The sequence below is a fragment of the Mangifera indica genome, chromosome 6, assembly GCF_011075055.1.
Source record: "Mangifera indica cultivar Alphonso chromosome 6, CATAS_Mindica_2.1, whole genome shotgun sequence".
NCBI lineage: Eukaryota > Viridiplantae > Streptophyta > Magnoliopsida > Sapindales > Anacardiaceae > Mangifera > Mangifera indica.
The window spans coordinates 3,290,658-3,317,944 of NC_058142.1; the positions used below are offsets into that span (position 1 = coordinate 3,290,658).

General features: G+C 31.4%; 3 protein-coding genes across 4 annotated transcripts; 1 reads left to right on the forward strand and 2 right to left on the reverse strand.

Annotated features, from left to right (window-relative positions):
- Window positions 1-755: 755 nt before the first annotated feature.
- LOC123218155 ((E,E)-geranyllinalool synthase-like) lies at window positions 756-6,084 on the reverse strand. The gene is made up of 12 exons (XM_044639404.1): window positions 5,766-6,084; window positions 5,253-5,445; window positions 4,957-5,177; window positions 4,705-4,828; window positions 3,423-3,538; window positions 3,091-3,320; window positions 2,674-2,789; window positions 2,491-2,589; window positions 2,194-2,409; window positions 1,977-2,106; window positions 1,641-1,886; window positions 756-1,290 (listed from the first exon to the last, which is right to left on the reverse strand). Exons 1-12 carry the CDS (start codon window positions 6,082-6,084, stop codon window positions 775-777), a joined length of 2,526 nt encoding a protein of 841 aa, XP_044495339.1. The 3' UTR covers window positions 756-774.
- Window positions 6,085-10,458: 4,374 nt separating this feature from the next.
- Window positions 10,459-14,091, reverse strand: LOC123218156 (serine carboxypeptidase-like 31). Of its 2 annotated transcripts, XM_044639407.1 has the most exons (11): window positions 13,714-14,091; window positions 13,118-13,225; window positions 12,929-13,024; window positions 12,743-12,835; window positions 12,586-12,668; window positions 12,034-12,321; window positions 11,824-11,954; window positions 11,532-11,627; window positions 11,344-11,449; window positions 10,922-10,965; window positions 10,459-10,667 (listed from the first exon to the last, which is right to left on the reverse strand). In XM_044639407.1, exons 1-11 carry the CDS (start codon window positions 14,018-14,020, stop codon window positions 10,562-10,564), a joined length of 1,458 nt encoding a protein of 485 aa, XP_044495342.1. In that variant the 5' UTR covers window positions 14,021-14,091; the 3' UTR covers window positions 10,459-10,561. The 2 variants fall into 2 exon arrangements, with proteins under 2 accessions (XP_044495342.1, XP_044495341.1); XM_044639406.1 differs by lacking the exon at window positions 10,459-10,667 and having other exon boundaries at window positions 10,713-10,965.
- Window positions 14,092-25,696: 11,605 nt separating this feature from the next.
- LOC123218158 (caffeoylshikimate esterase) lies at window positions 25,697-26,900 on the forward strand. Its single transcript, XM_044639414.1, has one exon. It carries the CDS (start codon window positions 25,790-25,792, stop codon window positions 26,738-26,740), a length of 951 nt encoding a protein of 316 aa, XP_044495349.1. The 5' UTR covers window positions 25,697-25,789; the 3' UTR covers window positions 26,741-26,900.
- Window positions 26,901-27,287: the final 387 nt, after the last annotated feature.

Sequence of the window (27,287 nt, forward strand, 5' to 3'; positions counted from 1 at the left end):
CATTATACCGTAGGGTTTTTCCTCCACCAACGGATTTAACTTTTGTGCATCTTCATATAGGTGTTTTAGGTAGTTAATTAAGCACGTGAAATGATTTTTGTCCACTTCTCTGCTTTCCTCCATTTTTATATTCTTTGATAGGAAGAATGTATATAAGGAACCCATATATAGGTCCTTGAACTAACCAATTTTGATAGTCACATACAAATACAATATAGTGAGCATGCCAGGTCCTTTTTTGTAATCAGAGCAAAGATATTTACAACATAGGAACATACTACACAACTATCACGATCAGGCCAATTGCAAAAAGGAAGATAAGTAGCAAAAAATAGTAGTCTAATGATTAGACCAGTCTGTGTTGAAAGACCATTTTGAAATGCACTTAAAGATTATTATTTATGTAGATGACAACTAATGTGAATTTTAAAGTTTATTGGACTTTTGATGAGAGTCCATTAATCTATTATATATTCATATTGTATAATGAGATTTCAAGTAATCTTATAACCTTAAAAGTATTTAATTTAATATTTATAATTTATGCGTAGATATTATAGAATTAGGGTTGCATGATTAAACTTATATGTTCATGTAAATTAAATCCTACACAGATATGCTTAAAAAGCTAACAAATGAAAAACTAAATAGAAGTTCTTGGTAAAAAAACAAATTGAGTATTTGGTAAATCCATTATTATACAAAATATACATGCACATTATAATAAAGCAATAGTAAATCATGTGTCTCGGAGACAAAAGATTCATAAAAGTATTAAATAAAACTTAATCTAAATTTTAGTGGTACAACGATATTTTTATATCCATTTCTTGAAGTTAGCCAAGGAACTTGTTGTGCGGCAAGGCTTCCCCTGCTTCTAAAGGACGGCCGATCGAATTGACAAGAGTTCAACGTTGTTTTGAAGTCCTTTGATGTAGAACCAGAAGGAAGAGGAAGGGGGAGGGGAAGAACAGGCTTCAGTGGCTTTGGGGTTTCAACTTGGATAGGAGCATAAATAGCCTTTTGAATGTCATGAAACAGTGCCGTATCAGAATTATATCGATTGGAAGAGTGATAGAACATATTAAACACTTTCAAACATGTTAAATGGAGATTCTTGGCCGGTTTTGGCAGGTCACTGTAACCATCCATTAGAGCCTGTTCGAACATTTGTTTCTCCATTTTGGCTATGATATCTCTCACATAGGCGATTGAAGCTTCAATGTCTACCTCCAGATTTTCTTTTGCATAAAGTAGTACAAAATTTGTCTTTCCATCCTCTTGTTCCTTCTACAATTGCAAAAATATAATATCGGCTTTAAGGAAATACAAGGAAAATATATTATTCTAATGGTAACTTTACCTTCAAAGGTTTATTTTAAATTATGTGGATATATTTTTTATATATAATTTAGGTATATAAATAATATATTATCATGTAATTAGATAATTTTAAATTAAAAATAAAATAATATCTAATTATATAATAGCTCATTACATATGTACATAAATTATGTATTCAAAACATATACATATAGCATTGCTCATTCAAATTATCATCGGAACAATAATTTTAAGAACCTTAGGCATAGTTCATGATATCTACTAAAAAACATTTTTAAATAATAAGAGCATTTTACCTCGTAACCTTGCATGTCATTCAATAAACGGGAGATAACCATGAGCAATTTGGTGAGTGTCTCGTATCGTGGCGGCCTGAGTTTGTAACTTGGAAGACATGGGCTCAATAAACATGAAGCTATAAGAGTTAGAGTGTGAGAACCTACTGATATCATTCCAGTAGCAAGGTATTCATTCACTGATGGTATCCATCCAGTTCTGCTCCACTTAGCTTCCGTAAGCCAAGAGTCAAAAGTTTCATACCACTTTACAATAGGAAAGATGTAAGATTTTCAGAATTAAGATCAAGATGTCCAAAATTAAGTTAACATGAATTCAATATTATTTCAACTTACTAAATCTTGAAGTTCATTCGTGATATCGCTCCCTTGTAGTTGGAGATGTTCTTCTGCGATTTCTTTGACATGGTGATCAAGGGCATCAAAGATAGTCTTACTGTGCCCGTTTAAGCCGTTAGAATCCCATCTACTTATTCATAAAGGAGTTTTTATTAGCTGAGGAGATTAGAACTTCTGTTCTTGTCTCTATCATGAGCTAGCTTAATGGCCATACCTTTTAACTGCATCAGTAAGATTAATCAACTCATTCAGAGAACCAGCCATGTCAAAAAAATCATCAGTCACAGTAAGAATTATTGCACCCTTTGCAACTATCAATCGAACGTGTGAATCATAAGGCAGTGAAGTGCTGGAAGCAACAGCAAAGTAACAATATGTAGTTTTTTCTCGGCCAAATCCCATGTCAGTAAGACCCCACTCCTTCGACCACCTATATCATATAAATAAGTCAGTATTTAGCATACATAGTAGACATATATAATCAATCAAAGTCTACAAGATATGTATTTACCTCTTTAGCTCCTCCAATTCGTTTTTGTATACGGACTGTCGAAGTTCAAAGTTCATTTTAGCAAGTTGAAGTAATTTCTCGTTGTGCGAGGATGATAACCTGATAAAAAATAATACTCTTTATGTTCTTAATTGAAGCTCCTTCAGACTATAAAATTTAATAGAAAATTAATCAGTTACATACCTATTGAAGGAGGTCTTCCCCCTCCATAAGGCATTCATATGGTTCTCTTCAATACACATTCTGTGTTCCAGGTGCTCCAGTCGAGTGAGCCATGGATGATCCAATTCGTGCTGAATCTGCTTTAAAATTTCCAGCTAAGACTTCTCATATCAAATTTGTGGCTCACAATAAAACATGTACAGTTATTTTAGATCATGTATAGGTATTGATTTTATTTTCCACGTTTGGAAATTGGACCACTATTGTTACTTAAACATTCAATGATTTTTTTTCATTAAATATATACTAATCCACTTTTTTACGTTGGAACGATAAGGGAATGTGAATAAAAATCCATAATTTAATGATGCATATACATCAAAAACGGCGTGAGTGAAATATTCAAATATTCTTAGGGCGTAGAATAATTATTCTTACCACTCTGCGAGAAGAGGGGATTGCAAAATCATGTTGGTCTCTATTTCCTTCAGATAAAGTTTTCTCGAGTGATTTTCTTGCAAATGATCTAGCCTCTTCAAGTTCATATTCTTCTGGAAACATGATATCAGTGGCCCTATGAACATTAAGCATCAAACTTGAGAAGTACTCTTGGTCCATATCCACATGATCTTGAATTTCCTGATTATATAAAAACCAACAAAAAAACCCTGAAAAAGCACAAGACGCACATTTAATAAAATTGTGTAAGCAAGAACATATCAATTAGAGGGAAAAAGGAAAGGGGTCTGTAAACTGGATCTTTAACATACCTGGTGAGACTCTATAGCCATGCCTCCGCAGGAGCTGAAACGCTAAAGAGTCTTTATGTAGCTTCTCTGAAAATAAATTGATTAGCTTTGCGGATGATCCTTCATTGTTGTAATTCCTGAATGTTATAATTTTATTAAAAATCGGTTTCTTAAAGGAAAGTTTCCATAGATTTTAGATTTATATATTGAAAAAAAAAAAAAAAAAAGGATAACAACACCCAGAATAATTAAACTATTACCTTTTTCTATTGAATGAATCGAGTTTTTCGAATTATTATTGAAGGGGCGGGAGTTCAATATTTCCTATTAAAGTAACTGAACTTTATAGGTAGTGACACTGGTCTGGGCATTTTGGGGCTCTAACATGAGATTTTGTATGCAATGATATGGACAATATGTGTGTTGATATAGATATATTGTTCAGGTCATTTAAAAAAAAACGGGGAAGAGAATATTTTGCTAGTTTTCAAATTGATATTGTCCACGTCCAACCCTAAATTTGTCTACATTAGTCCTACAGTTTTTAAAACCTAACTAGATTGGCCGGTTTGACAAATTAAACCATTAATCAGTATATAATATTATCCAGTTTTATAAACTGATCTGATCTATATATACATATTGACTTGTTTAAAATTCGATCAAATTTGATAAACCTGTTAAATTAAAAAAACTATTTAAAACTAACAAAATTAAGTTTATATAAGATTACATAATTTTTACCTTATTAAAATTTAAAAAAATTACAATTTATAAGATCTTAATTGAATTAATGATAAAATTTATAATTAGTTATTTTCTCTGTAAAATGGAGCATTAATTGTCTAATAGCATATTTAAAATTATATTTTATATATTAAAAATATAGTAAATATTTGATATTATTTAATAAATATGTAATAATTTAATAATAGACTAAATTAGTTATTCGATTGAATCGATCAAACTATAAATCAGTGAGATAATCAATACGACTATTAATCCGATTTTAAAAACATTGGTCAGTACTTAAATTTTTCACATAAGTAATTAATATCCGCATTAGCTAATAATTACTCAGTAAATCATTTCTGGTTAAAAAGAAAATCCATGTTACTAAAATTTAAGGAAGATAGAGGTTAATCTCCTTTTTTTTTAAAACAAAATATTAGTTTCAATCTTTTTGATAAGAAATCAGAAAGTTTCTCTTTTCAATAGGATAAATGGAAAGTTAGGTTTCTCTTTAAATATGTATATGTTTTTCAGTTTATTCCCTGCAAAATTGTTGCTTTTTTTTCTTTACCAGTTAACTTGTTCCAAAATTTCTTCAGTCTCTCTGACGAAATGCTCAGCTAACCCCAACCTTTGGATTTGACTAACCACGGAAAGCTTTATTAGATCTTCATCGATGGGATAAGCAGGTGGAACTGCCTCAAATATAAAGGATTATCAGAAAATAATCAAATAAAAGTGCAGGAATCCAAGGAAAGGACTAAAGGTTGAATATATAAATTGGTTTTTCGACAGAAAAAATACGGAGGGAAAAAATTCTAACCTCCATTTGAATATCTTTGCACAAGAGATTGGAGATAAGCTAAACAGCTTTTGTTTCCAGTAGCCATGAAAGCACGTGCTGTGGCTGAGGGGGAGTGGAACAAAGAGCCGTCGTCACTCAAATGCTTGACCAATTGTTCTTCATTGATGGTATATGATGAAGGCAGCACTTCGAGATATGCTAATAGAGGAAGCTCGTAGTGCCTTTCAACAAGCTCCTCACTGCAAAAATAGAGCTTCCACAATCAGCAAGACCAACAACGTGAAGAATTATTGATAAACAAATTCAACAATTACGTTTCAAGAATTTGTTGGCGTCGGTTGAATATGTCGGCTACTGCCCCTTTCATTGTGTCAGGAAAGACGATCTCTAGACCAACTGTGCTTGCAAGTTCAACCATTGCAGGGACAATTATGGCTAACCAACGAGGACGGCCACCATAATTTTCTCCGAGAAGCTCCTCCAGATTTGCATAAACAAATCCTAACCCTGATTATATATAAAGCCGAATGTCTATAAAACAGCGTTTGCATTTCATTAGTAAAATAAGCAATCTGTAAACTTGACTCATCATGAGCCCTGAAGCCAATTGTTTCATGGATATTTCTGGGCAAAGCCTAGTTTAATTTATGTCATTATGCACAAAAGAACGAATAGTGATGATCATCTAGTGGCAGTGGCAGGATAGCTTGGAAGCAAATCATGTCATACCGATATGACAAACACAGTGGCCTGATAAATTAACGAAAATGGTATTCACAATCATAATAGTACGCATGTAATAACTATACGTGTATGTAATTTTATACCTTTATCTATGTGAGTTTGTCCGACGTTCCACTGTTTGAGTACAATAATGCAAGCAAGAGTTGCAGAAAGAGACTCAATTGTGGGATTGCCATGGCTGTCACACACTCCCCACCAGCCCTCTTGTCTCTGGTTGTTAAGCACCCAATTCAAGCAATCCTCGAACATGGGTCGAAAGGGTTCCTTGGAATCAGGAATCATGGCTAACCATGCAGTGTCATATGCTGAAGGGGAAACCAATGTGTATAAATCGACGTTTTTGAACATCCCTTCTTTGATCTCTTCAACTAAAGCTTGGATTTGAAGTTTTGAAGCTTCCATGATTATTGCAATAATCAGAAGGAAAAAAAAGGATTTTATGTTTCTTGGCTTTGCATAATGTTGGAGTGATCGATGCTATTTATAGAAGTTCATTGTCAATCTCCCTAGCGTGAACCTCGTTTTGTACTGTACAGAATGCTGTCTTGACTTGTGTATATTTATGTGTGGACTATGGGCATGAAGTGACATGGTAAAAAATTTCCTGCACGCTGGACGAGCCGTGATGAAACTTTTTTCTAACTTAATCATACATAAAAATAGCGTAAACAAAGGACAAAGGACGAAAGACAAAAAATAAGCAATAAATTGAAAGTTTCTTGCCTGCGCGCTGAAGCGATTTCCTTAGAAAAGATTGTTTTCCTTGTTCATTTATTAAAATTTATATTTCATTGTTTAATTTCAGTTGTTGAAACAGTAAAATATGATTTCTAATCATGAATATTAATTTATATATTATTGCTCATATAATTAAATATTTATTCAATAATATAATAACATATTATTAATAAAATAATATTATAGATATATATTTTTTATATATAATTTGAATACATAAATAATATATTATTATATAATTAATTATTATTTTATTTTTAATTTAAAAATATCTGAACATATAATAATATATCATTTATATAATTTAAATTATATATTAAAAATATATTCATTCAATTTTATTGTCATTTGTGATTCAATAATATCTAAATTGCTGTTTACCAAATCACATGGTATTGAATAGTCTTATCAGTCATATTCATGAAATGTGAAATTGAAATCACTCACAGTCCGCAATTTGTCTTCAATTGCCCTTTTGCTTGTTTTTAGTCGGCCAAACGACTTATTCACATCCTAGGTTTTATGAAAATCCAATAATTCCTGTTAATTTTCAAAAGTCTAAACCCTACATATCCATTAGTTTTGACTATCATAATCAGGTATAAAATCTTCATTTAAAATTTTTATTTAAACAAAGAAAAGATTATTTATTTTTTCCTTAGTTTAAAAAACTAACTATTTTTCTCTAGCTTAATTTTAAAAAATTAATTTTTCGCCCCTATCATATATAGATTTTATGGTTTTATATTTTATAATGAACAACCACCCCTTCCAAACTTTGAAACATTGCACTTACACCTTAAAAACTTTATTCCCTCTTTCGACAATATCTACCCCCTCTTTGGTGGTTTTTCGATGCAGAAACCACAAAAATTCGATCAAAATAGCCAAATTTTTTAGCACAAATTTGTGCAATTTTGATCAGATTTTTAGGCATAGATCTATGACAATATATGCATCAACAGATGCATAGATCAATCAAATGGCATTGCACAGATGTCGACCACACTATCCAAGAGAACACAAAATCATCATGTCAAATCCAACGTATCGATCAATTCTCAAAAAAGAAAATAAACTCACTGGAAGCAACTTCACTAATTGGTACAAAAATCTTCAAATTATTTTGTTTCAAGAGAAGAGGTTGCATATTCTTGAGGGCTTGTTGGCCCCTAAGCGTAGTGTCGATGCCACCCAGGAGGAAAAAATAACTTTTATAAGTATCTTGATGACTGTGGAAGTTCAGTGTCTCATGTTAACTTCCATGTCACCTAACCTTCAGAAACAATAAGAAGAAATGGATGCTTAATTCATATTTATACACATTCGAGAGTTATATATCACTTGTGTGAGGGCAGAACGATATAAGGTGTCAAGGGTGTTGTTTCATTATAAACTCTTTGACGGAGGACAAGTTGACCCTCATGTGGTCAAGATGATTGGCTACATTGAGTAGTTGGCAAGCTTAAGCTTTATCATGGACAATGAGTTTGCCATTAACTTGGTGCTGAAATCTCTCCCTAAATCGTAGGTTAATTTCATTATGAATTGTAACCAAAACGAAAAGGAGAAAACCTTTAAGGAGTTCTTATATATGTTCAAGCAGATTGAACGAAAGATATGAAAGATAGCTTTGACTAATATACATGTGGTTGAAAACCAAGTATCAAAAGTCAAGGCTAAGGGCAAAGCAAGGCCAAGGCTAAGCCAGAGCCCAAAGCAAAGAAGCAACAGGATACTGCCACTTAACCTACAAATGGTGTGGAAAAAGAAAAAGTTGTCTGCTTCTATTGTAGCAAGTTAGGTCACTAAAGGAGACATTGCAAGATCTTTCTAAAGAATAAGAAAAAGATAGTCAAAGTCTCTACTTCAGGTATGATTTCATTAAGATAAACTATGCTCATTGTTTATTTTAGGTTGTAGACACAGAATATGGTTCTCATTTTTGTTCTGATAAGCAAGGACTATGACAAAGTAGATTGCTCACCAAAAGAGAGGTTAACCTACGCGTTGGAAATGGAGCACGTGTTATTGCATTAGCTATAGGTGTTTCTTATTTTCTCTTAGACGACGAGACGAAGAGATTTGGAGATCTCTTTATCATCAGATTTCTTCACCTCTGACAAAAAGATCTACTCTAGATCTTTTCTTTTGCATCGGCCACAAATTTAAGTTGGAGAGAGGAGGTCATTGGCACTGAAAAAGTAAAGGAAAAAATCCTAAGGTTTGGGGAGGGGGGAGAATGTAACTTTTTAAAGTTAGAAAATTTAAGTATGGGTGAATTATTAGTTTTTAAAACTTATAGGGGAAATGTAATGAATTTTATATATTTTTTAATATTATTAGTGAAGTGACAATTTTATCCCTACCTCTAACAAAAATTTTTAACTCCAATTAATCCATGGGTGAGACTTCAAATTTTTTAAACCTTATAAATATAACTTTAAAATCGCATCAAAACTTGGATAGAAAATAATCCTTTGGCCCATTTTTTTATTTCAAAAAAGAAGCGTTAGTAATACATTCTATATTTTTAATAAAAAGGCAAAGTTATCATTAGAATAAGACATATTTTTCTTATATTTCCCTATGCTTTGCAATTGCAGAAGGAACAAAAATATGGAAAGACAAATTTTGTTTTACTTTATGCAAAAGAAAATCCGGAGGTAGATATTGAAGATTCAATTGCTTATGTAAGAGATATCATATCAAAAATGGAGATACAGATGTTCGAACAAGCTCTAATGGATGGTCACAGTGACCTGCCAAAGGTGACCTAGAATATCCATTTATCGTATTTGAAGGTGTTTAATATGTTTTATCACTTTTCCAAATCGATATAATTCCGATACGGCACTATTTCATGACATTCAAGAGGCTATTAATGTTCCTATCCAAGCTGAAACCCCAAAGCCATTGAAGTGTGCTCTTCACGGTCCTTTTCCTCTTCGTTCTGGTTCTACATCAAAGGAGTACAAAATAACGTTGAAATCTTGTCGATTCAATCGGTGGTTCTTCAAAAGCTGGGGAAGCCTTGCTGCATAGCAGGTTCCCCGGCTAACTTCAAGAAATGGATGTAAAATTATAGTTGTACCACTAAAATTTAGACCAAACGACAAGAAGACAAATAGTCTGATGCAACATTGCTCTGTTATTTTTCGCTTCTTTGATTCTTCTTTTTTCTTTAATTCGGGAGATAATCCCAAATAAACAGGTATGGAAGCTATAATTGTAAACCGCGATCGAATTTATGGAAGCATTGGTTTTTATTTAATTTCTTTTATGAATTTTCAGTCTCCGAGTCTGAGATGCAGGATTCACTATGTATATTTTGTATAATAATGGATTTACCAAATAATCAACTGTCTTTTTAGCAAGATCGTCTCCTGGGTTTTTTATTTCTTAGGTTTTTAAGCATATTTGATCATGTGATGTATAGAAATTTGGATAGTTTGATTTACTTAATTTGTATATATTAAGAACATATTTGGCCAACAGAATAATGTATGGTCTTATATCCACTATCATGTAACTGTTCACAAAAAGTCAATTCGGTGTCAATTTTTCATCTTCATATAACTGCTTTAGACAGATACTTAAGCAAAAGAAATGGTTTGTTTCCACTTCTCCATTTTCCCCTATAGTTATATTCTTTGATGGGAAGTGTTAGTAATGGAAAAATATTGCTTTATTTTTCATTTGAAGTTAAAAGAGTTTATACAAAAAGGTATTTATATAAGAATGAAAAATATCTATAAAGTATGAATGTGTATTGTTTGCTAAAATCATGCATTGATTGATTATTAAAATCAAGTTATGACTACTTGTTGAAATTATGTTGATTGATAGCTAAAATCAAGTTATGATTAATTGTTGAAATTATGCTGACTGATGACTGAAATCAAGTTATGATTCATGTTATTATGCTAACAGGAAGAGTGTATATAAAAAACTCATGTACGGATTCTTGGACTAACAACTTTTAGACAGTCACACACATTATCGATTGTGTAACCACACAGATAGCACAATTAAGGAAGGAGGAAAGAAGAACAATTTATTTTTCAGCTCTTGTTATTTTCAATCTTTTTCTGTATTCTACAACAGAACCTTTGGAGTTTAAAGCGGTTGGTTTAATTTATTATTCTCTTACAGAAGCTAGAGATTGCCCAAGTAAGAAGGATGAGAAGAGTGCGAGCGATTCACTTGGTTTGAAGATTGGCACCGCATGGCCAGCCCCTCTAAATGTTGCATTATCGATTGTGTAACCACACAGATAGCACAATTAAGGAAGGAGGAAAGAAGAACAATTTATTTTTCAGCTCTTGTTATTTTCAATCTTTTTCTGTATTCTACAACAGAACCTTTGGAGTTTAAAGCGGTTGGTTTAATTTATTATTCTCTTACAGAAGCTAGAGATTGCCCAAGTAAGAAGGATGAGAAGAGTGCGAGCGATTCACTTGGTTTGAAGATTGGCACCGCATGGCCAGCCCCTCTAAATGTTGCAAATGTAAGCCCAGCATATTCTTGATGCCACCCGCTTACCTGCAAAAATCCACTTACATAAATGAAACTAAAAATTATGTTTTTATTGGTTGTGTTGAAACATTAATTATAATTTTGATTTAATCATTGCATAGTCCAATTATAATTTATAAATAGTTTATAAATAAATCTAATACCGAAGACTATCATTTGAGTAAACAATATTAATATAGGTCTTATAGTTTAATGAGATCGTTAAACTATAAATATACATTACATGGTGTTTAAGATATTTTTATAATCTTAAAGTTTTAATTTAATATTTTATATCCTATACATAGATTTTGTGGAATTAGGATTTTTATGATTTTATGTTTGTTTGTATAAATGAATTCTTACATGTTGATATATAAATGTCCTTAATTTAGGGTATCAAACCTGCTTCTGGTGATACCATGGCCTCCAGGATTTAATTATGGGCAATCCCAAAGATTTCAAGCAGTATCTTGTTGAGAGTACTGGAACTCTTCCATCTGTGTCGCCACTGAACCAACAAAAACAGAGCAATTATGTCAATAGCTTTGTATTATATTTTATCACAGGAATGTGAAGATGGGAATGTTTACCTGTAAATCCATATTTTAAGTCCCGCTTTGATAAGCTTTGTGTATATAGGAAGAACAGTTGGAAACGAATATTTCCACACATTAAATAAGGTATAACTGCATCCATAAGTATATAATAAAAAACTCAGTTAGCATAACTGAATGAATAGTAGTTTATGCACAAATAATACTTTGTGTATAAATTAGAGATAAATAATAACCAATTATATTGTAACATGCCATTATTTATATATAATATTCATGCAAATGGTTTTATTGGAATTGAATACATGGTGGAATAAACCATAATTACTTGCAGATGCTCCAGTTCCTCAGCAGCTGACCATCACTAACATGTAGAGCCTTTTGAACATCCGGTCTGTTGTAGAAAGCTTTTGCATAATTATCCAGACATGGATCGTAGCCTCCTAATATCCTAGGCATCTGCAGAAATCACAACAAAGACTAAGTGATTTATCAAAAGGCGACTAAATTTGGAGAATTAATATGGAGATTTACTTACCATGTTAGAAGTTCGAGACATCATTAGTTCATAAAATCTGTCAGCTGAATCTGTCGTATTGCTCAAGCAAACTGAGGTGTAGAGGCTGTAGATATCAATCTCCTTGTACTGTTTGAATACTTCAGCCACCGCAACACTACAATCATCGCTGCTCCATGGATTATCGCTGTTAAAATCACAGCTTCTATTGATTATTCGGTGAGTTTCATCTGAAACCACCGCATGGCTCCACGCATAATCCACCAGACCTCTCCAGTCATCGGAAGTAGATGTTTCAGGATTTCCCAACTGTATATCCACACGGTAAAATAGCACTGTTTTAACTTAATTATAAAACAACAATATTAGGTATATACACTTTTAAATATATAATAAATATATAAATAATATATAATATTATTATTATATTATTAATTTAAATTTATTCAATCAAATGATAACATATAATTTATATATCTATTTATATATTAAAAAATATTTACACATAATTTTATTATTATTTAAATTTATTGTAACTGTGTTTTTAGATTTTTTTTTTTTTTGCCAACATACCAAAAAGCCCTTGAGATCAATATAAAGGGAAGGATTATTGTTCTTGTCAATGATAAGCTCAGCTAACACTGGAACATATTTTCCTGCGACAAGAATGGATGGCGATTCAGTAAACAATATTATTGAAAACAACACGTCTTCAAGGTTGAGCATATACCTGCGTAGCTCTCACCAGCAATGTAAAAGGTTCTATTTCTGTATGTTGGAAACTTGAGGAACCACTTGTGCAGAAACGTATAAGCATCATTTGCTAAAACAATTACAAAACAGTAGATTCAAAATTCTAGTTGATCTCATCTGAAAATGGACTGAAGTTTTCATACATAGTCTGCTCATAACTCACCTGTAAAATCATCTCCCAGATTTACAAAGTCACTGCTTGTATTGGAGTAAGAAAAGCCAACTCCAATGGGTGACTCCAAGAATAACATATTGGCTTCTGCAACATCATAGACATTAGGAATTATTAACACAATCTAACACTAATAATAGTGAAAATCTCAAAATATATATGAAGAGCCAGCTCAGAGACCTTTATTCCATGAAAAAGGATTAAATTTAAGTCCACTGCCATTTGTGTCCACTAAAAAGGGACCAATCTCCTGTGTTGCTCCATATCCCACAGAAGAACACCCGGGACCTGAAACATAAATAACTTTGTCACCTTACAAGAGAACATAATGGAATATAAGAAATTAACAATCACTATGAGCAATTGAATGAGATTTAATTGGATGCGTTGGAAATGATTAAAATAACTGACTGATTAAGAGATAAGGAAAAGTGATAATCATATACCTCCTTAAAGGGCATCATTGTTTATTTTTTTATTAGCGAAAGTCTGCCCATAAAGAATGGTAGGGTCGGTCAAGGGAAGAGCCAAAAGTTAAATCAATAGTGAGGTTGGTCTTCTTTCTTCCCTATTGGTTCGATCGGAACAAAATGGAATAAAAAATAGTGGAAGGATGCTTGTTTTAGAAAACCCTACAACATGTTAAATCAATATTTATTCAATCCAGCCACATAATTCCGGCAAAAGCTCGCCCGATACCCATCGATTTCTTTTTTCCGATCAACCCCAAAAGAAATTTATAAGAAAACAATCATAATTCAGACTAAGCTTTATACCTCCATTAAGCCACAGCACCAATGGCTTTTCTTCAGGCCGCGTGGTGGCCTCATAGAACCAGTAAAAGAGAGCTCTTCCGTTCGTTTCATTCACAGTGACATAGCCAGCATAGTGGCGGAAGGTCACATTGGGCTGACCAGGCAAGTCAGTCACAAGATCAGGGTCCCCATTTTCCAGTAAGTCCATTAATGGCTTGCCACTAGCCCCTGGCCAACGTCTACCGAGAACTGGAGGCTCAGCCGCGGCGGATACTAGGAAGTTGACTAGCAAAGAAAGATAAAGTGTTGCCTTGAATACAAAATCCATACTGAAGCAAGAAACCAAAGTTAGCTGGATACAGCCTTAATTTTCTTTACAGTGCAGGACGAAATGCAAGGAACCTCACTTGTGCATTTATACTCATTGGGGAAAAAATTAATTAACTTACCCAAAAAACAGATAAAATTATGATACTAGTGAGATATGGACGAAAGGTCCAGGGTGGCACCTGGTTTCAATCCTGTTGGCAATTTTAAAAATTTCTTTATTACTAATGACGAGACAGATAAGAAGACAACCAAAAAAAAATTAACGAAATAGATACGAATTGAACCAACAAAAGGAAGGGATTTAATTTAAACAAAAATAAATCAAATATATATGAGGCGCAGAATCAAAAAGACGGTAAAATTAATTAGGAGAATCTGATTTGATTTGACCATGTTATTATGTTTCTTCCTTGGGATTCCGCTTTGTCAGTCATGCAATAAAGTTTAATTTCCTGATAGGCCAAAGGACTATTTCCCTCCCTAGGGAGGCTGCTTTTTCAAATTTCCCCCTTCTAATTTTGATAATGTCAAATATTCACTCACAAATAATTAAAATTAATAAAATCATAACTTTTAAAATTTTATCATTTTTTACCCTCTAAACTTTAAAAACTAAAAATTTTTTTCAATTTAAGTTTTAAAAAATAACGGTTTCATCTTAAGATTTCGTTTTGAAATTTTTGATGTCATCTTCGACTCCATTGTTAATAGTCTCTTTCTCTCGAAGCATCTTCTCCCCCCGTTAGTCTATCTCCTCCCATTTGAATGACTAATCAACGTTAGAGAAGTAGTGAAAGACAAAGAACTTTGTCAAGGAAGACGAAGTCCATTACTTCTTCGACGTCGATCAGACATCTAAATGGGAGGAGAGAGACTGTCGGAGGGAAAGACCGTCAGCAATGGAACCGAAGATGACGTCGGAGATTTCAAAACAAAATCCTAAAATAAAACTGTTATTTTTTAAAACTTAAGGTGGAGAAAACTTTTAGTTTTTAAAATTTAAGGGAGCAAAAAAAAATTATGTTTTAGTTTATTTTTAATATTATAGAGAAAATAATAATTTTATCCTTATTACCATTAATTTTAACTGTTCATAAATGAGTATTTTATATTATCAAAGTTAAAAGAGATAAACTTAGGAATGCAACAAACCTTGGGTGGGACATAGTCCTTTGGCCTTCCTAATATATTCGCTAAATATTTTGCATGTGGCTTTTTGAATTTATGTCAGCAAGTGAGAATTTTGAAAAGGATGGGAAAGCATCATATCATCACCTCAATTTATCCTCAAAAAGCAAATATACGATTTATTGGCCAAACTTCTCAAAATTTTCAAGTATAAACAAATTTCTAACAAAGAATAAATACACAAATCTATTAATCGTTATAGTTCTTGAAAAAATTTCATTTCATATTTTAATTAATAAGTGTACAAAGTTCACTTTACCCATAGGTTGTTAAAATTAACAAAAAAACAAAAAAAGGTAAATCAATAAGGGAAAATGACCCAAAACATTCTTGGCATTTAAGAAATTAAAATCATGTTTAAATGGCTTACTAAATTTGTAAATTACCATTGCACGTAGATCTAAAAAGACAAAAAGTAAAAAATAAAAATTCCTGTATATGGTCAACATGTGCTCAATTAGAGAGATTGGTGATGGTAAATTCTTTTGAATTTGATGGCTGTTTTCAAATGCTAATTATAAAAATTAAAAAATACTTCCTGTTGTGAAGATATTGTTGTTGTGTAATTTATGTTGAATGTGTTGATAAACTCCTAGGAGGATGCTAATGATGTAGAAGTGAAAAAATAATGTTGGAGTGAAGTTGTTGTAAGGGTGTAATTTTGATATTATATTTTTACTAAATGTGTTGATGAACTTCAGAGAGGATATACAAGTAAAGAGGAGTTCTATTTTTATGAAAATGATCATGTGACAACAGATTTAGTGATATGATAAGTATTAGTATTGAAAATAATCTACCATGAATAAATTGCGATAGTGGTTGTGATAAGAATTGATGTTCTTTAAGTTAATCTTCATCATTCTCTTTACAAACTATATTATTTTTTTAGTCATTTTGATTTAAAGGAAGATGTTAAAAATAAAAAAGTAGTTATACAAGGAATTAACATAGGAGTTCCGATTTTTGTTAATATGAGATAAAATAATATCATTTGTATATTGAAGAAGATTTAACTACTAAAATTCTTGGTTTTGTATTTTTTTCAAGAAATTATCCATAATTTTGGTTGATTTTCATGTGGATTGCTAAATCAGAAAAATGGTTTTGGTATAAATTCAGAAGAAAAATGTGTAATTCATTTTATATCGGATTCAATAAAATCAAAAGCGATATTTCAGTTTTCTTTCTCTCTCTATTTCTAGGGTTTCATGCTAAAATGGATCAATTCCCTGTGACATCTTCAACATTTTCATTCTGTTTTCGATCATTTCTATCATGGACTAGAGATCATTACATCATTGTATTTAAAGAGTTATCTAATCTACTGTTACAAAGTCCACCGTTGAAAATCCCACATAAATATTTCCATGATTATAAGAAGAAAATTTGAACAAGGTGCAGCACGTGGCAATAATTTGACCAGAATGTCGCAGTCAATTGTCAATGTCCATAGATAAAGTGACAAAGTGGAAGGGCAATATTAGTTGCCGGTACAAATTCGAAGCCTATGGTGTGGCCCAAAAACACTTTTTAATTTTTCCAGTCAAAACTTAATTACGTTTGGAAAAAATTAACATTTGAAAAAATGAAAATGAATAACTTTTTTACTATTTTATCTTAATTTTTAAATATTATATTTAATCATCTTATAAATTTAAAAATTAGTAATTCAGTACTTATAATTCTATAGAAACCTTAATTTATTATTAATTTAAACTCTTTTGCTATGTCTTTGTTCATATCTAATCTCTTTGTAGCAATCAATTTATCGTAGACTGTGTGAGATTAACTTGTTAACTTGAAGATTTTGTTGAGTGGTCGGCTTAATTAGAGACTTTTTCATCAACATTCTAACACCAAAGAAGATACAATACTGGACTAAGAATGTAGAGGATAAATAAAGTTTTTAAGAGAATAGGTTGCGAGGTTGAAAGTGTGGCATAGTTTATTGAGATAAGAAGATGGGTATAGTAGCATTGGTGGGGGCAATCAAACCATTTCATAAAAGAAAAGAATAAAGGTGGAAAAAAAAGAAAGAAAGAAGAAAGTATTGATATAAATCAAATATCTATAATTTTTTTAATTTTTTAATTTAAAATAATATAATAATTTAAAAATAAAATAATTATAAATAATATAAAATTTTAACTTTATAATATTACACGTGTCAAGTTTTTTTTTAATCAATGAATTAGGTTTTGAATGGTTTAAGAGGTGAAATGTAAATCACTATATTTGAAAATGGTGGCTTCTCTAAAAAATACAATGAGGAACTGTTTTTAGGAATCTTCATCATCACAAAGTAGAAAGATGGAGTTTTGTGGCGAACCTTGTGGGTAGTGACAATTTGATTACCTCCAGAAAAGGTTGTCAAATGCTAAAAAGAAACAAAACCAACCAACTTGGTAATGCTTGTTGAACAATGACTTGGATTCCAACTTTAATAGTTAGATATATAATGAAATGGAATTCGTCTGTTCATCATCATTCGGTATATTATTTATTTCTAGTTGGGTTATTTTACGTACACCTTTAAGCCAAAATATTCTTCTCAATGCATGACCAGAACATATTCCATATCTTGATTTAAAAAAAAAAACTTTTTTGTTTACTTTAATAAAATTGCCCCCAACTGGGAGACTGCCACCACATCTAGTTCTTTCTATTGGCCAATAGATTTCCACCTATATCTATACTAATCTTTGTTATGATATGGCTCAATACTTAAAATTACTGTGTAACACTACGAGGCCATGTTTGATTTCTGACTTTGGTGCTCCATTTTGGTTGTTGCGCAATTCATCTGATCTGAGAGGAGACACGTTAGCTTATGTGACAAATCGAGCATCAAATAAGCTTGACTGTGTAACTTTTTGTTCGTTTTTGTACTTTAATTGGTAAGAAGGGATCAAGTCAATGAAAGGATCATTGATATTAAGATAGCATCTCCATGTAGGGTATTGGCTTAAGAGTTTAATTTTAAAATATAGTTAAAAAAAATTTAAACTCTTACTCTTGTGTTATTTGAAATCCTTAATTTTATCATTTAAACTACTCTTAAAGAAACATTATAATTCATTAATCTAAGTAAAAGTTCAAATAGCGATGATGATGGGAGATGCCACTGGAATTAAAATATATTCTGGATGGATTGGCCTTAGAAAGAGAATATGACAAATCGTTATTATAAAATGTCCCTGTTATTTAAGGTCATTCGTACTGATAAATCTGGGTATTTGAAAATAATTAAATTTCCATGGAATTTTTCTAGAGTGGTCTATGTTCAAAAGCATATATATGCCACCAAAATTTGGAATGTATTCCAACTATGCAAAACACATGGTCAAAGTACCCAATACATGATTTAACACCTGAGAAACAGCAATATTCCAAGTCTAACGAATGACGCAAAATATTGTCATGTAAGTGCAACTAAGGAATCCAAAATACCACAGTTGGGATTTGGAGGATAATTAATCAAAGAGTAAATTCCATTTCCCACCCAAGGTTTGGGGAAATATAATTCCACCCTTTGAATTATTAAATTGCAAACTTCCGATTAAAGCAAACAATCCAAGAGATTTGTGAATGTAAGTTTTCCTTCAAAGAATCTTGTATATAAATAAACATAAAAAAGAGAGAAATGAGAGGAGTAGGAAGGAATACAACTATAGTACACACTACAACTACATATATTATATTGAAATACTTTTATACTATACTCGGACTAGTAATACCACTATAAACATAGGCATTGTTTATGGTAGTTATGATCACACTTTTTGGGTCTAATTCAAGCTAAATCACACTTGGAAAGATGATATGTAGCAAGAATTGCATTAGATAAAGATTTCAAGATTATACCTTCTCTATGATCTTAGTCGTTAAATAACATATTTTCAAGTGTAATTTGACTTAAATTGTGTTAGTTTTGACTTTATTTGCTTTTGAAAATTTGTAATTTGGCCAAATCTAATAAGATTATACTTTAGTTAGTGCAATCAGGGAAAATCACATATAGATAAGTGCAATTCAAATAAAATTCGATTAGATTGTTAAAGACTTTTGCAGTGGTGATATGATAATTTTAAAATGGTAAAATAGTTTAGAGTTATATATTAATTTACTTATGTAACACTGTATCAGTATCACGGTGTATTTCCATCAAAAGAATTAGATTATATAAAAAATTTGCAGTTTGAAAACTAAAAGGGTGGCACCTGTGGTTCCTTAAACCTTAGGCAGGAAGTGATAATTTACTCTTAATTAATCAAATTGTTATCTACTTATACTTTACATATTTGGAATTGAAGATTCAAAAAGCAACGACTAGACCAATATTCTTTTTACAAAAAATTTCCTTGGTGTAGAAAAAACTTATCTTATTGGAAGCTATTAATTCCATTGAAGAAAGGAAGAAAAAAAGGCATGATTATTGACACTGACATTCAAAACCTGACCTGTTCATTAGAGTTGCTGGAACGAATTCCTATCCAGATACATTTATCCTAACACTAATGATAGCTTACATTAATCATTCGTCAAATAATATAAAACCCTCTTGCTCGAACATATAACGATTATGGTGAATCTATATTAATATAATGATAAGTGCTTCAGCCATTTATATCCAATTATTCTACCATCCATAATTTGCTAAGAAGGCACTTCTTTTTGTTTTCAACATGACAACCTTATTGAGTCTAATCATCACAAATTCAATCATATTAAACAAATAAAATTTTATATTTATTGAATAATTTTTTAATCATAATAATAAATAAATCAAGTGATTAATCTTAAAATATCGTTGAAATAGATTTGAACGATTACTGTATTACCTTTGCGGTCCTTTTTATTGCAACTCAAATTACTTTCTAGAGACAAAAAGACATTTACAAGAGCCGAAAGAAATCAGTGACATTGGCGTTTATATATTTTTCAGTGGAAGTTTTCTGGGCACTCGGAGGCATGAAAAGACACATTAGCATCTGTAACAGACTGAATAAATTCCACGTTGACCAGAAACCAGATTCTGATAAGCCTCATCTCATCACCTTGATTGATCTTTGCTTATGTTTATCTTTTGAAAATCTTGCACCTACTGATTGAACCTATGACCATTAAATTGACATAAAGAGCACCAAATTTTCAAAGTTCCTTTTCGTTTTGGTGAATGCAAGAATTATATATCATTTATCATCTTCAGAATGAGTTAGCTACGAACTTCACCAAGAAAGGCAACTGGTAGGAGCCTTTGATGCAAAGACAACTAAATTCGCCGTAGAAGAATTGGCTGTGTGCCACTAAATGGAAATTTAAAGGTCCATCAAGATAAATAATAATATATAATGCATAAATTTTAGAAATCAAGAAATGTTACATAGGAAAGACATTTCTAATCTATGGTTACATATGTATGATCATATATTATTATGTTAGTCTAATATCCAGAAGAATCTCTTTCTCAGAAGCATTTATCCTGGCCTAATTATGTTCCTTCTGTTTTCTTTAAGGTTCTTCTGTGGCCACTAGCAAAAGTGAAATATGGGTCAATAACAAATCATAATTTCACACTCATACAAATAAGTCATGGCGAAAAATCTTCCCCTCTCAATTATCCAGTCAAGCAAGCTAAAGCCTAAAGGTTTGTCAATAATAAAATTTGAGCCGCTTTATAAAATGATGTTTCTTTCTCCTTTCTGCTAAAGGGAGAAATTATTAACTGCCTAATTATAAACTTTTCTCCGATAAGCAGACTCAGCAAGGAGCCCTTTATCCTGAGTGCCCTTTTTTTGGTTTTTTCCTTTTCAGTTGTTCAACATGTTTTATCTTTTGCCGCTTCTCTGTCACGACGAAAAATGAAAAACTATTCTCACTTTATTGCCTACTAAAGAAATCCATACGTGGATCTTTTACTCCACGTTCTGCATCAAATATTAACTTACATTTTCAGGCCAAAAGTAGAGCTGCTCGTCTTTAGCTACCTATCTTTTTTCATCTTTTTCCTCACAACTTCTCATTGAAAACTAAAATATTGCCTCATCTAAATCACTAATTCGCAGGCATAAATATGCAGTAGATTCCGTTCTCCTAGAAAGTTTGCATATATGTAATACAATATTCTTTCGGCTTTTGTGATTATGTGTAAGTTATCAAATGCTCCAGCTTACTTGAACGATACATACTAGTGCCATGAACAAATGTGATGACTGTTCTAAATGGAAATTGCTTCAGCACTTCATATAGAAGGCTGAAGATCAAATATAAATACTTTTAAAGACATTAATAAGATATAAAAAGCAAAAACATAAAGATGTCAATAAACATGAAATAAAATGACCATCAAAGACATTAATTTTATGAAGAATATCAACTGAAAAAATATCTATAAATTGATTATATTAAACGCCAAATAAAATAGAGATAACAATGTGGTTTATATTAAGATATAGGGAAAGAAATTAATATATAATATAAAATTTTGAGATCTTCTAAAATAAATCTATTTAATAAATAATATGAACGATACATAAAGAATGATACTACTGTCCTCAATAATTTATTTTAATAAATTCCACCTATAGATCTAGGCTACTGAAATTTTTAAATTCTAAATGTGTAATTGTAAATAAACCAATCTATTTATAAAATAACCCTTAAAATTATTATTTTTTATTTTCTCAATCTTTGTTATATATAGAGAGAGAAACTCTTTTTCTTATCTTTTTAATCCTAGCACTATTATATGTACATATTTTTTTATATATAATTTAAATATATAAATGATGTATTATCATATAATTAAATATTATTTTATTTTTAATTTTAAATTATTTAATTATATAATAATATATTATCTATATATCTAGATTATATATTAAAAATATATACTCATAATTTTATTATCATTTAACGTGTCAATCTAAATATACAAGCAATTGATACACACCCTAATTGCTGCACGAGTGGGCCTAAGATCTTGATTGAGGCATCTTTTACAGCTTTGTTAGGCCCAAGATTTGTGTGGGCTATGCATGAGATATTGGGCCTTCCTGACATAAACAGTCATGCCGAGTTAAAAATAAAATTGTGCACACCCTAATTTTGGCCTTGGTTGTTACAAGTGTTAAAACTAAGTTATATGGGGGTAAAATTGGCAAATGAGTTTGGAGAGTTGGTCAATAAAGCACCCCCAATGCAGACTCTTTGTAAGTTCCTTTCCCCTCAAACTATGACTACTTATCATAAACACTTGGCAAGTAAATGTATTATGTTGTTGGTGAAACTCCGCATAAAATTCAATGTCAAACACAATGTCCTTTGAGTGATGCACCAACTATGATCAATTACTGATGTTTCCAATAACAAGAAATCAAATGATCCAATTACAATGTTAATTTCAAAAACTTCGGTGGTGAAAGATTTTGACTCAGTGCATACAATTCGTTTAATAACATTAATCGTTTTTACAGTATAGCAATTGATCAATGAAAAGCTACAAATCCAGTTATAATGTTAGTTTTAAAAACTTCGGTGAAAGATTATAAATCAGTGTGTGATTCATTCGGCAATATTGATTACTTCTACAGTATAGTAATTGATAAACGAAAAGTCTACAAACTACAACATTGCCCACCTGATGATAAAGCACAACACATCTTTACTTCTCTTGAGTGAGGGATCTTTTGCTTCGTAGGTAGACATTTCGTGTGTCAAATGTTGTACTGCAAAACTAAAGTGTCTCCTTGAATTGTACTCAGTGATGTAAAACACTTTGATGGACACGTCAGCTGTTGGGAGGTTGGAACATTAACTGATTTTGTTTTTGGTAAATTAAATTGATAATTTTTCAATTCAAAATTTAAATTATTAAAAATTGTATAAGTAATAAAAATTAAATCATAATTAATTATTTATTTTTATATGTCCAAAGGGCTTATTTCTATTCAAAGATTAGTGTTTTTTTTAAGTTTTCACTTATTAATTTAAAAAAGTTTGACCATCTATTCATCTATTAATTTTTCTAATTATTATCAAAAGGAAAATTATCATTTAATAAAAATATTTAAAAAAATTAAAATTTTATCATATTTCTTTCTTTAAGTCTAAAAATCTAACAATTTTTTTCTATCTCTTCAACCTAAGGTTTGAAAAATGACAAATTCATTTTAAGATTTCGATCTCCTCCTCTATGGCAAACAACAACTTCTCGATCGTTGGCGTTCTCTCTCTCAGTCATCATTTCGCCCTCCCTTAAGTGTCTTCATCTCTGACGAAGATGAAATTGTCTTCATCAAAGATGAAGATCATTTGTCTTTGTCTCTTAGACGAGTTGTATTCATTTCTAACAAAGATAGCTAGAGTAGAGAAAAATGACAACCAAGAGGGAGAATGCCAACACCAAGGAAGTCATTGTTCGTTGGAGAGAGGAGATTGAAACCCTAAGAAAGAATTTGTCACTTTTCGAACCTTGGGTGAAAAGGTAAAGAAAAATTATTAAATTTTTAAACTTAGATAGAAAATATAATATATTTTTACTAAATAATAATTTTATTCCTGACAATAACTAAAAAAATTAACAGATTAATTGGTGTTTAAGTTTTTTGAAATTAACAGATAAAAACTCGAAAAAAATACTAATCTTCGAATGGAAATAAATCTTTTGGCCTTTTCAAATAGACAAATACCATAATTACCATTATTCATTTTAAGGCTATCACAACACCTTTAATATTTCAATAAATAAATACATACTTTTAACATTCCCTCATGTTTAAAAGAAAAATATGACAGTCCTGCCGTTATTCCAATTAACCAATCATGGTTACTTAGATAGACAAATTAGCAAAGAAGACAGACAAGTCTTTAACCACATGTCTTTATTGACATGTCACACACTCACGTGTATATATTTAACATGTGCTAACTAAATTAACCAACGATTATGAATATTAAAGACCAAAAGTGTGACATAATGGCCATCCTTCAATTTATTTATTTGTAATTGTTTATAAGATTTAATAAATTTTAATATCCACTTTGGAGAGATAAGAAAATGAGGAAATAAGCCACCAAGAATTTTTATCCCTGATCAAAAACCTACTTTTATTTTATATTATTAATTATTGTTAATACAATAAAAACATATCCTAAATAGACTCAATCTTGAAGAGAATATACGAATTTTGGTAAGAAAATAATTGCATTAATAATATAATCTTGATTTGATAGAAAATGGTAGCTTTTCTTGAATAAACACAAAGAAAAATAAGAAAAAATTTTATAGATACTAAAAAAATGTATCATCTTAAAAAATTATACTTATTATTTATGGGTAAGACAAATAATATTTAACATAGCTCGATTTAATGATTAAAAATCTATATTTATTATCTATTATTAATTGTTATAGATATAATAAAGTTATAAGGGACTCAAGTCTTAGTAAAAGTGCTTTAAAAAAAAAAGCTTTTTTTAAATTTTTTGCCAAAAGATTTTTTCCACCCAAGTTTTGGTTTATTCTCAACTTCAACCCCATAAAATTTTAAAAACTTAAATATTTTTTTTTGTTAAAATATTTTAATATAGTTATCTAACAAAAAAGTTAAAAAAAACTAAAATTTTATTTTATTTTTCCTTTTAATTTAAAAAACTAATAATTTTTTTCTACTGAAAAATTTGAAAGTTTACTTTTCTTATTAGAATTTTTTCTTTTTTCTTCAACAACTAAAATCTAGTTGGTTGACTTTGTCTTTCTACTAATGCATTAGTCGGTTCTCTCTCTTTATCTTTGGTTTCATTCCATCGAAACCGACTAAACTAAGTCTTAATAACCTTCTTTTAAGATGAAAGTGCAAATAAGTCATAAATTAAAGATGTGGTGAATTACTTAGATATGTAGAGTAGGGCTGGATACGAGCCGAGCCGAGCCCGAACAGGGCCCAGCTTGTTTTCAGTGAGCCCAAGCTCGGGCTCGGGCTCGCACGAGCTCATTAAACATATGTTCGTGTTCGGTTCGTTTCATAATTTTAGTCTTCGGGTTCGTGTGTTCGAGTTCGGGTTCGCTTTAGGCTCGTATTTTCAAGGAAAACCGGCGTCGTTTCTTCTTTGAAATAAATGTTTTTTTATTTGAGTGTTCGGCTCGCGAGTCGAGCTTGGCTCGCTTAACCAATGTTCGTGTTCGGGCTCGTATTCGTTTTTGCTTAAAATTCAGGCTCGTATTCGGGCTCGGGCTCGTTCAAGGCAAGCTCGGGTCCGGGCTCGTTTCGAGCCCGAATAAGCTCGCTTCGAATCCACCCCTAATGTAGAGTAATGAATGATAGTTTTTTATATCAATAAAATTATATATATGTTTTTTTGGTATATAAATATATACATATTTATATATATTATTATATAATTAGGTGATTTTAAATTAAAAATTAAAATAATATTTAATTGTAATATATATATATATATTCTATATATTAAAAAGTCGGCTCCCAACACCACGGTCCACACGAAACTTAACTCTAGTCCACCCGACGCGTAAAACCAATTCTCTCTTTCTCTCTCTCTCGCTCGTCCACCATCAATGGAGGATCTTCAAGCACTTCCCCACTATTGGGGCAGCACTCCGGAGGATGAATATTACCATCAACAAGGAATCAAATCAACAAGCTCATACTTCACTTCACCAAGAGGCTTGCTGCTCTTCACCCGATCATGGTTACCCATCAACGCCCCTCCACGCGGCATACTCTGTATGGTCCATGGATACGGCAATGACATAAGCTGGACTTTTCAAGCCACCGCAATCTTCCTTGCCCAGAAGGGTTTCGCTTGTTTTGCTCTTGACATCGAAGGCCACGGCAGATCTCAAGGTATAAGAGCTTATGTACCAAATGTTGATCTCGTTGTTCAAGATGCTTTATCATTCTTTAACTCTGTTAAAAAAAATCCTTCCTTTAATGGGTTACCTTGTTTTTTATATGGAGAATCGATGGGTGGTGCTATTTGTCTTTTAATCCATTTTGCTGATCCTAAGGGCTTTGATGGAGCAATTTTGGTGGCTCCCATGTGTAAAATTTCTGACAAAGTAAAACCCAGATGGCCAATTCCTCAAGTCCTCACATTTCTAGCAAAATTTTTACCCACTTTAGCGATTGTGCCTACCCAAGATCTTGTGGACAAGTCTGTTAAGGGGGAGAAGAAGAAAGTTATAGCAAATAGTAATCCATTGAGGTACAAAGGGAAACCCAGATTGGGCACTGTGCTGGAGCTACTGAGGGTGACTGATTATTTGAGTGGAAGATTGTGTGATGTGAGTACTCCGTTCATTGTTTTACATGGAAGTGCTGATGTTGTGACTGATCCGAGTGTGAGCAGAGCTCTGTATGAAGAGGCCAAGAGTGAAGACAAGACGATTAAGATTTATGATGGGATGATGCATTCGTTGCTGTTTGGTGAGCCAGATGAGAATGTTGAGATTGTTCGAAGTGATATTTTGGCTTGGCTGAATGGGAGGTGCAAACAGCGAGCTTGATTGTTGAGCTGTTTGACTGGATTTTTTATTTTAATATTTCACATTGTGTTGGTGAGAAAATGTATTGCATGATTGAAAATTTACCTCTGAAAATGATTTGATAAGTTGTAGCCGACTGATTTTACTATCATTAATCACTGCCACAAACTTCCTTCTTTTACGATTGGAATTGTGTTGCTTGTCATAAAGGATTTGAACTAAATTTGTTTGAATTAAAAAATAAATTTAATTTGAGAAAACTTGATTTAAACAAACTCAAATTCTTGAGTTTGAGAATGGAAAATATTTTTAACTTCAAATTCCAGTTTAAAAAGTGTTCAATTAATCTAACTCACAATTCAACAAAATTTGATATGAATCAATTAAAACGATATTATTTTAATTAATATATATTAAAATATTATTATTTAATTATTTTTTACTCAACTATAATACCAAATTAAATTCAAAGTTTAATTCAATTCAAACTCAAATCAATCTCGAACTTGATTTCTTTCAAACAAGTTGAACTGAAACAATTTTGAGGAAAACTTAACAAGTCCAAGTT

Bases quoted from the DNA above. Each gene is read 5' to 3' on its own strand.
- LOC123218155 (XM_044639404.1), bottom strand. From the start codon at position 6,084: ATGGAAGCTTCAAAACTTCAAATCCAAGCTTTAGTTGAAGAGATCAAA. The intron at 5,178-5,252 runs GTAATTGTTGAA...CTATTTTTGCAG, and splicing joins CGCCAACAAATTCTTGAAAC to TGAGGAGCTTGTTGAAAGGC. The intron at 3,539-4,704 runs GTAAAGAAAAAA...TATAACATTCAG, and splicing joins ATTTTGGAACAAGTTAACTG to GAATTACAACAATGAAGGAT.
- LOC123218156 (XM_044639407.1), bottom strand. From the start codon at position 14,020: ATGGATTTTGTATTCAAGGCAACACTTTATCTTTCTTTGCTAGTCAAC. The intron at 12,836-12,928 runs GTGAGTTATGAG...TAATTGTTTTAG, and splicing joins TCTGGGAGATGATTTTACAG to CAAATGATGCTTATACGTTT. The intron at 11,450-11,531 runs GTAAACATTCCC...TTGTTGGTTCAG, and splicing joins CTTAAAATATGGATTTACAG to TGGCGACACAGATGGAAGAG.
- LOC123218158 (XM_044639414.1), top strand. From the start codon at position 25,790: ATGGAGGATCTTCAAGCACTTCCCCACTATTGGGGCAGCACTCCGGAG.